Genomic DNA, 8,819 nt, shown 5'->3' on the forward strand with positions numbered 1-8,819 from the left:
TTACTTCAGCAATAATGGAAATGTTTCATGTTTTATATGCATATGGGCTAAGCATTAAGAAATATATCATAATTGGCCTATTTTTTTCTGGAAATCAGGTTTGAAAACTGGGGGTCATCTTAAATTTGAGATATCCTCTGTGAATGGAAAGTACCAGGGTTGCATTATGGGTTGTTTGTAGCCTTAATTTTGCTAGGCTAGCAAGTGTTTTTAAGTCTGTTTATAGTAAGTCTGTCATGGCTAAAACACTTTTAGTACTGACTAACTCAGTTTCAGCTGCAGGACTGTCTGAAGGTTTGTATAACTGTAGCTTTTCCTGCCATGGAGGAGATAAATTAAAAGTGACTGAAGACAGGCTCTAAGCATCATCCTACATTTTTACTCCAGAAATGAACTGCTTCCAAGAGTCTGACAGATGACTGTGTGAATATGACTGAAAGACAAGCTACGCAAATGTAGGTTTCACATATTACAGTATGTAATGTTTCCCTTATATATGATGACTCTCTTATTTGATCAGTGATATCTGAAGGAAACTTTTCCGCATCCCAAAAGGACTAGTGTAAAAGTGTTTCCTATCTTTAAAAAATCTTTTTCTCAAAAACAGATACTGGAAAAGGGAGCGTTGTCTTATAATCAGAGTAGTCCTATATTCAGGCCAATAGGTATCTTATCATCCAGACAAATTCACAGTATTTTCCTCTTTATTTGGGATCAGTCAGGCCACAGAGAGGTCTGACAGGGAGAGTTAGACCTCTGTTATGAAACTGTCCTAAATTCCAGTAACAGAAATCCAAATTGACTTATCTGAGATTTGGGAGGAGTATTGTTGAATAAAAAGTTCCATCAACAGTAATTACAGAGGTAGAAAAAACAAAAACACATCATATTAAACCATGTTTCAGAGCTGGGGGGCTCTCAGACCCCAAACTAACACAATGCCTCATTTACTGACTTATGAAACATGTCACCACTTTAAAACTGTGCTCTTATAAAACATAAAATTAAATGTTGTGAAGTATTAAGAGAATAAAACATTGTTAAGTATGGTTTTTTGAGATGCTGAAGAAGAATCCAAATACATCTTGTGTTGCTCAGTATCAACACTTCTTTCTAATCTAATCCAATTTTAGAACACATCTCAAAGCTTTCACTTTGAGCAATGAAAAGTTGCCCAATGTGGACGCCCATTTTAATTTCCCTTTGGCACCCTTTGCAAATTTTCCCATTGGTGACATATGGTATAACACAGCCTCTAACCTTTGATGCTGTCAATGCTCTAACCTTGTCAGTGCTTGTGATTTGCTCTTCCCTTCGGCCTACACAGGAGGATGGAACCAGTAACCCTGTTAGACCCATGACAACCACATCCTTTCACTCCTCTGCCGAACTGTTGACAGCAGCAGACGTGCTGACCTCATTTATTGATTTGATTTTCATGGCAGGAGAGTGGTGGCAGTGCTGGGGAGAGGTTGTGAAAACCGTAATGGTTGTGTTTTGGTATCGAGGGCCGAGATGTAATGATGACAGATTAGATTGGTGTCATCGTACACGGAGCCACAGGAGTGCTGCAGCGTTTCCTCTGCATTCAGCAGCCGTAGCTTGACACTGCAGTAAAATTAATCCCACGGATAGAAACAAAATACAGACAGGATTTACAACCTCATTTATGCTCACCATAAGTAAGCCAATATAAGCCAAATACAGTGCAAGTGTGCTATAGATCATGACAACAGGTGTTAATCTGTTACTGTCAAACATAGCCCCCGTCTCCTCCCTGCTACCAGTTCACACGTTAACCAGCTGCAGCAGACTGCAAGTGTTGACTTTCTAGCTACCACCTCCATTAAGGCCTTTCATTGAATGAGAGGTGCGGACTGAATGAAACAGTGACATTCTCTCTGTACTACTTCTCTATGTGGAGGTCATTCCTGATTCAACTCAATATCAACGCAGTACATCAAAAACTTCTCAGCAATCCGTCATCCTCTCCAGCAGCTGAGCATGGAGCCACAGATCATGTAGTGAACATGACTGCCTTATTTGTTGACTGCTGTCATTTGTCATTTGCTCAGGGGTTAAGTGTATTTCTTCTTGATGTAATCCTCAGAGATTACTTAATCTGACTGACTGGATGACTAGCTGTCACCCTGCCAAGATGGTTATCTGACTGATAAACTGTTGGACTGATATTTTTTTTGTTTGTTTGTTTTTTTGTGAATGCTGGTCTAATTTGCTGACTCACTCCATTTCTACCAAAGTCAAGAGACTGTTGACTGGCAACCCAGCTGTCTAAATGCCTAAATCCAAAGGCAAAGTTTTCTCAATGACTATGCATTCATTAAAGTGTTTAGGTTGAATTAAAGAATGAAAGGAAAGTCATCAACCTAGTCACTTTCTTGTCATGTAAATACAGACATCCCCTTTCATTTATTTGGTCAATCCTCACTCCTCCATCCTTGCAGGTCCAAGAAATCAACCAAATTTGTAATTGTTCTTTATTAAATCAAAGCAATTTTTCAATTGTTCAGTTACTGGAAAAACTGAGGTGTTGTGGACTGGTGGTGAAAATGGCCACAAATTAGTGGAAATTACAGAGGTGACAGGTGGGTTGATCTTTCCTCCCTGAGGGGTGAGTGGAAACATGGTGAGCAGCAGGTCAATAAACACTTCCCTCCTTTCGTCAGGACACCTGCCACAGTGAAATCTGTTCTCACAGTAATCACCTGAATCCACTGACAGCCTGCTCCGTGTGACAGCTCAGTCCGTCACTGGTTGACTTAAAATTACCCATGGTTACTGACCATCAAATCTAGCAGTATCAATAGTGAAGAACAAAAGCAACAGATGCACATTTACCAATTTAAAAACAACACCGGAAATTGATATTTTCTTTCAGAGTTCCATTGAAAATGTGTAAAGAGACTGTAAGTAAGTGCTAATATTTATGAAAAACAGCTATAATTTGTAGAAGAAAATCTCCAGTTTAGGAGTACATTCTTTTTTCCAGTCCAGAGGCAGTTTCAACCACAACACCATCTTAAATAGGAGAATGAAAAGATGAAAAGAGAGACAGGAGGAGGAGGAGGAGGAGGAGGAGGAGGAGGAGGAGGTGGATGAAGGAGCTTTGGCTCAAGGTCTGATCACTGTTACAATGCTACTGTGGGAATACACACAAACAGCCCTCATGAGTCATTTGCTCAACTGTGCACAAATGCAAAGACACCTCCATCCACCTTTACCTAATCATAAATCACTGATAACACACCAGCTGAAGGAGAGGCTGGTGCAGCCATAAAATGAAACAGGAGTAGCAACACACACACACACACACACACACACAGGCTGATATTGTTTGTTTATTACTGCATATATTAGTCAAGGGTGAGTAAGTTTACAAGGCTGGTGTGTATCCCCTGTACAAGCCTAATATACTGTATCAGAGTGTGTGTGTGTGTGAGTGCAGTCGGAGTAATCTTCTGCTAATGACCCATAGTAGCTGGGGGTTACTCTTGGCCAAACGGGTCACACTCACAGAGACAGCCAATCACAGTCATTCGTGGATGTCAGGCTGTTAGAGGCAGTCTAATGCCCTTTGCCCTACATCTGTCTCAATTTTAAACCAGAAGACAATCATGGAGAGTTCTCCATTTTATTTTTACATTAACTCATCCTCTGGGAAATTGTCATGGAGAAAATAATCACCACTTCCTGAAATCAATATTTAATGACCAAAACTGCCATTAAAGAAACATTCAATTAAAATGTCTACTGTTGGTCAAATAGTTCAAGATACAAGATGTGAAATAATTTTACTACATTAAAGGTGCCTATGTAAATTCATTCCCTATAAATTGGTTTTCATTGTTAGTGGCAGGGTCTGCCGTTCCTGCACTGAACTCAAACTGCCTTCACAGGAAACAGTGTAGGTACTCCAGCATGATTTTATCTCATTGATATCAGCTTTGCTGTTTACTGATTACTCTCCTTACACTGTATCACAGCTGTATAAAGCTACTGCTAGCACACACAGAATACCCTACTGCTTTACATTAAAATGTCCAGTGGGCAAAAACATGGGGTGACTTTTGTAGCCAAGGAGCCACAGCAAGTATAATGTTTTTGTCACTTGTTAGTGCAAACCACAATCCTTCATTAAAAATGCATGCACCACACAGTCACTTTACAGCATTTTTGACAACATATAGTGTAAACAGACACACCTGTCACTCCTCTGTTGCATTTCTGAGAAAAGAGCTGCTCAAGCAGTGTTTGCTGTACTATTAAACTGCACTTGCTGTTACCACGGTAACCATGAATGGTGCCAAATCAACCAGGACTGAACTCTTAAGGATTATATCTTTTAACATTCATTTAAGATGTCCACTGTTGGTCACAAATTATCAAAATGCACAATGTAACTTAATATTATTCCTATGAATTAACAACAGTTAAATGAGTGTGATCATAACATCCTGCAAAGTAACTTGCATTCGAGCTGAGCAGCCTTACCACACTACACTGATCACAAGCCAAGATTACAGGCTCAGCATGCAACGTTTCTAGACATCCTCGTAAGTAACCACAGCCACAGGCACTTTTATGAGTGCTGTCACAGTCATCACATTTTAATGCACATTATTAGCATCATCATAGTATCAATTAGTTTGGCTTATAATGTACATACTATGTACATCTTTAAGAGGATACAGGTATGGTATAGCTACATGAGATGTGGGTGGCTCGTTTTAAAATTACATCCTATTTCACTGCTGCCTATCAGCCATGCATGAAAGAGGAGAGGGGCAGTGGGTGCACTCAAACAGGCACATACTGTTGAGTACAATAAAGGCTAGAGCATTCACACAAGTAGGCCACTTTCTATGCAAGTGTATTTTCTGGGACATTAGGCAGTCAGGTTTTGTTTCACAATAACAGAAAGTTTGACAATAACTACATGTTAGGTGGAAATGCCACAGTGTATTGTTTCCGCTTTGGTAACTGATGCAAACCTCATTTCCTTTAACAGTTGCTCTCACTCAAACGCACTGCACAAAACCATGAAAGGCCATCCTGTCATCAGCATCATCATCATCATTATCATCCATGGTGTCTAAGTTTCTGGAGGCTTAGTATAGTGAGACACTCGTCTGTGGATCTGCTCTCAACTTCAACAGGTTTCATAAGACTCTCAGAGAGACAGAGAGAGAGATTAACATCATCCTTAAATATCTCATCTGCCAGCACTGACCAGACTGTTCCAGCAGGCAGCTGCAACTTTTCTTTAGTTCACTTTCCTGCACTAATAATGAAGTGATAGATGACAGATGGTCAAAAAAAGGTAGGATAGAAATAGTCCTATTTTATTATATATAATATACCTCTCCCATCAAACCAAAACACAATTTCTGCCAAATACAAGTAGCTACTGACCATTCACATTCTTAATAAACTGGAACACAATCTCAATCTTGATACACATTGTTATGCTAACTGTTTTCATCAAGTGTCTTCTTTGTATTTGATGTCAACCCTGGGGACAGAGCGGGAGGAAGGGAGGAGAGCACAGATGTGATGAACTTTAATTAGACCTGTTAAGACACAATCTACTCTGTTTGTAGTTGGAGGCTAAACAAAGGTCTCGAGCTCAGAGAAACATGTGGAGTACCAGGCAGTCAACAAATCTGGGGGGGGGAGTAACAGAGAAATGGTAGGAACAAGAAGAATGCACTAGCTTTTATCTGTCTCACTAATGCAACCCTCTGGGCAGCATATAGTTGGCTGAACAAAAATAAAAGTCAGATATGGCATGCATTTTTCAAAGCCAACATCAAGTCTGGGTTATTTTTGCCTTTGAATGCTACTCCTCAGTTTGTGTTTTCAACATTATCAGTCATGTGCGTTAGATGTGTGGCATTTAACAGGTTATAAATGCCACTGATGTGCAAATGCCAACTAAAAAAACACCATTTTTGCACTAAGGAATGAAAGGAAACCACATTCCATTGGTTCTAAAAAAGATGTCAGATGCATCATGATTATTGAACTTGTAATTATCTTGTGAAGACAGCGACGATGACCCAATTAAAGTCGGCCATTGAGGCTAGGTCGAGATGATGGATGTAGAGCCACCTGCTGAACAGTGATTCATGATTCTTACATTAGCTAACATGAGAGTTTAGGGAAATATAATATGAATTGAGCAGCTTCCTGCATCACACCAGAACAAGAGACAGTATAAAAACACTTTGTTGTTACCCTCTAACACTGCATCCAGCATCGCTCCTACTCTGCTGCTATTATCTCCCCATGCAGTTATATAAACAAGGATATTAATAAATTCTTCCTCTACAACTGGTCAATCTTCCCTCTCCCTCTCTCTCAGTTTGGATGGACGATGGTGACTCAGGTCAAAGTGCAATCAAATCTGAACTCTGCGGGAGGCGAACAAAGCAGGATCAATTCAGGACAGGAAACTAAAGCCTGTCCCCACTTCCCCCTCCGCCACTGAATGTGAATGTGGTGGAATTAATTTTGACAGCATCTCTCAAATCTCAGATGTCAGAGCTTCCCACTGTCCATGAACACACCACCACTTTTCAAATCAGCATGCACTTTGAGGAAGATAATGCAACTTTGACCAAACATAAAACGGGGTATGATGTTAATAGTGTATCATTACATTGTCTATGCTTTTTCTGTGGTGTATTACAGGTAGAGACAGGTTCATTATACAGGTGCACGAACGTGAATGAAACACTGAACCAGTAGCTGCCCAAAATGTATTTAAAAATATGAACACAAAGTAGCCAGACTGTATCATAATTAAAGGGTGGAATTATTGGGGCTTTTTAAAGCTTAAAGACACATAAACCCTGGTGATTTTAAAAAGGAGCAATGGACGTTATTAAAGAAAAAAAAGCAGACACGACCGTTAGTCTTTGATATTCACGGCTCCATCCAACAGTTTGTCGTTAGCTAGGCCAAACTACAATGTTGAATACAAATGTGTCCGTTAGACTTTATCGAATGAGGCAGCTGCTGAATTAAACGTTTAAAGTTAGGCCTCGAGTTAACTATTTCAATAAACCCTTGAAATGGTCGGACATTTTTATTTTATCCGTAAGACATGGAGACATAACATGAAAACCAAAATGATCCTTTTTTTTTTTTTTTTTTTTTGTTGCATGACCCCGAAGAGATAGCGGGACAGGCGGATGACATAAAACAATACCCTTCAATTTTTCAAACAGTAGACGTTTGAATGAGGTTAGAAGGGAGGGAAAATGAGTGTTTCTTACCCAGCACGTAAATCGTAGCAAAGTTTCATGAACACTGAGATTGCCTTTAGTCTGCTTTATCCTTCAGTACACCTGCTGCTCAGGACGGTCCAAATTAGCGCCAGTTCTCACGGCGAAAACTGCTCACTTGGTCCGTCCATCCATCCCAACAATATCCGCTCGTTTCTGTTCGCCGACCAGCTAAATGTCGTCTCCTGCTGAATGTCGAGCGGGTTAGAGCAGGCAGACACTGACACACAAAAAAGAGAGGAAAAAAACCAGTTGCGTTCCCCCCTCCTCCCTGGAGAGAGCTCCCCCTGACCAGTGCCGTTGGCCTGGAGCTTGCAGATACTAGCTTTTCTTCGCCTCCGTCTCTTGTTGATTTCGCAGAAACGGGTGAGGGAGCAGGGCCGAGGAAATTTCGTCAGTGTTCGGTGCCGCTTTCTTAAAGGGGCCGTTAGCGGTGAGAGATGTTTGACAGACAGGGACGAGAGCGGAAACACACAAGACACCTCTCCTTACCACCGCCCTGTGGCTGCCACTGTCATGTAGTGCTAAATTATAAAACAGGTGGGTAAACAAGGCCTCGTTTTAATGTGATTAAGCATTTCTGTAAATCAACACCAAAGACGTATAATGATATTAGTGCAGTAATATTAGGCTGCTCCTATTGACTCATGTGGTACAGTAAGTTTAGCATTTATCTCCTCTATTCAAACATACTTAAAAATACTTGAATGCATACTTCAAATTGCCCCATTTCACCTCTTTCTCAGTCATTTTAAATGCTGATTCTATAATATTTGCGAATAATTTTGCTCTTTAAGTCAACAATCCCTCTTAAAATCAACACAAATAACTAAAAAAACAGAACTTTGTCAGTTTCCCTTATCAAATGACAGTTCTTTCCAGTCACCTTCTCAAGAAATCATATGGATAGTCTATTATAGTCTGCTGAAATACAGTGTTAAGGTGTCATTTGTCAGATCTCTCCTCAAGATTCAAGGGGTAACATTCTGGTGGAAAGATACTGACATGTGTGTAAAAATAGTGGATTTGGACTGAAAATTTTAGATGTTGACTATAAACTGTCCAGGGTTGCTACAGCCCCAAAATTCCCAGGAAAATCCATAGCGGGAAAAACACCAGAGGGCATGACTTCAGTGTCCTCAGTGGTGGTTCCTGTCCTGACTGACCTCTTTAAATAGATATTTAGTGGAATCTAGTTTTGTAAAAAGAATATTTCTGTTCCATTTTTACTGCTTTCTATGACCTCATAACCTATGATCTAACCCTGACCGACTCCTGAAAGTAAAGCGCTTTCCACACATCCAAGCACTAACCTTTGCATGGTCGTCCTGTCAGTCTGTGAGATTCTCCTCGTCTTCTGTAACAGAATCCAAGTCAGTAGCCTTCGTTGAGGTCGGGGTTATCCCCTTATTTCGGCAGTCGTGTTTCCGAGTGATGAAGTGGTCTTGAGTTAACAGATTCCTCTGACAATCCTTTCACTGCCTTCCAAGCACTTACACTGTGAATGAG

The 8,819-nt window shown here is 40.4% G+C and overlaps 1 protein-coding gene across 4 annotated transcripts in view; it reads right to left on the minus strand.

The window, feature by feature from the left end:
• Positions 1 to 8,819, minus strand: part of gramd4a (GRAM domain containing 4a) — a 48,320-nt gene extending 39,501 nt beyond the window's left edge. For 2 of the 4 annotated variants that reach the window (XM_018700482.2, XM_051077553.1), the window contains exon 1: positions 7,302 to 8,818. In XM_018700482.2, coding sequence (XP_018555998.1) covers positions 7,302 to 7,330 — 29 coding nt within the window. In that variant the 5' untranslated portion in view covers positions 7,331 to 8,818. Of the gene's footprint in view, positions 1 to 7,301 lie in introns of all 4 variants that reach the window. The other 2 variants (XM_051077554.1, XM_018700481.2) reach the window with 2 other exon arrangements.

Source organism: Lates calcarifer, linkage group LG18, assembly GCF_001640805.2.
Source record: "Lates calcarifer isolate ASB-BC8 linkage group LG18, TLL_Latcal_v3, whole genome shotgun sequence".
NCBI classification, from domain to species: Eukaryota; Metazoa; Chordata; class Actinopteri; family Centropomidae; genus Lates; species Lates calcarifer.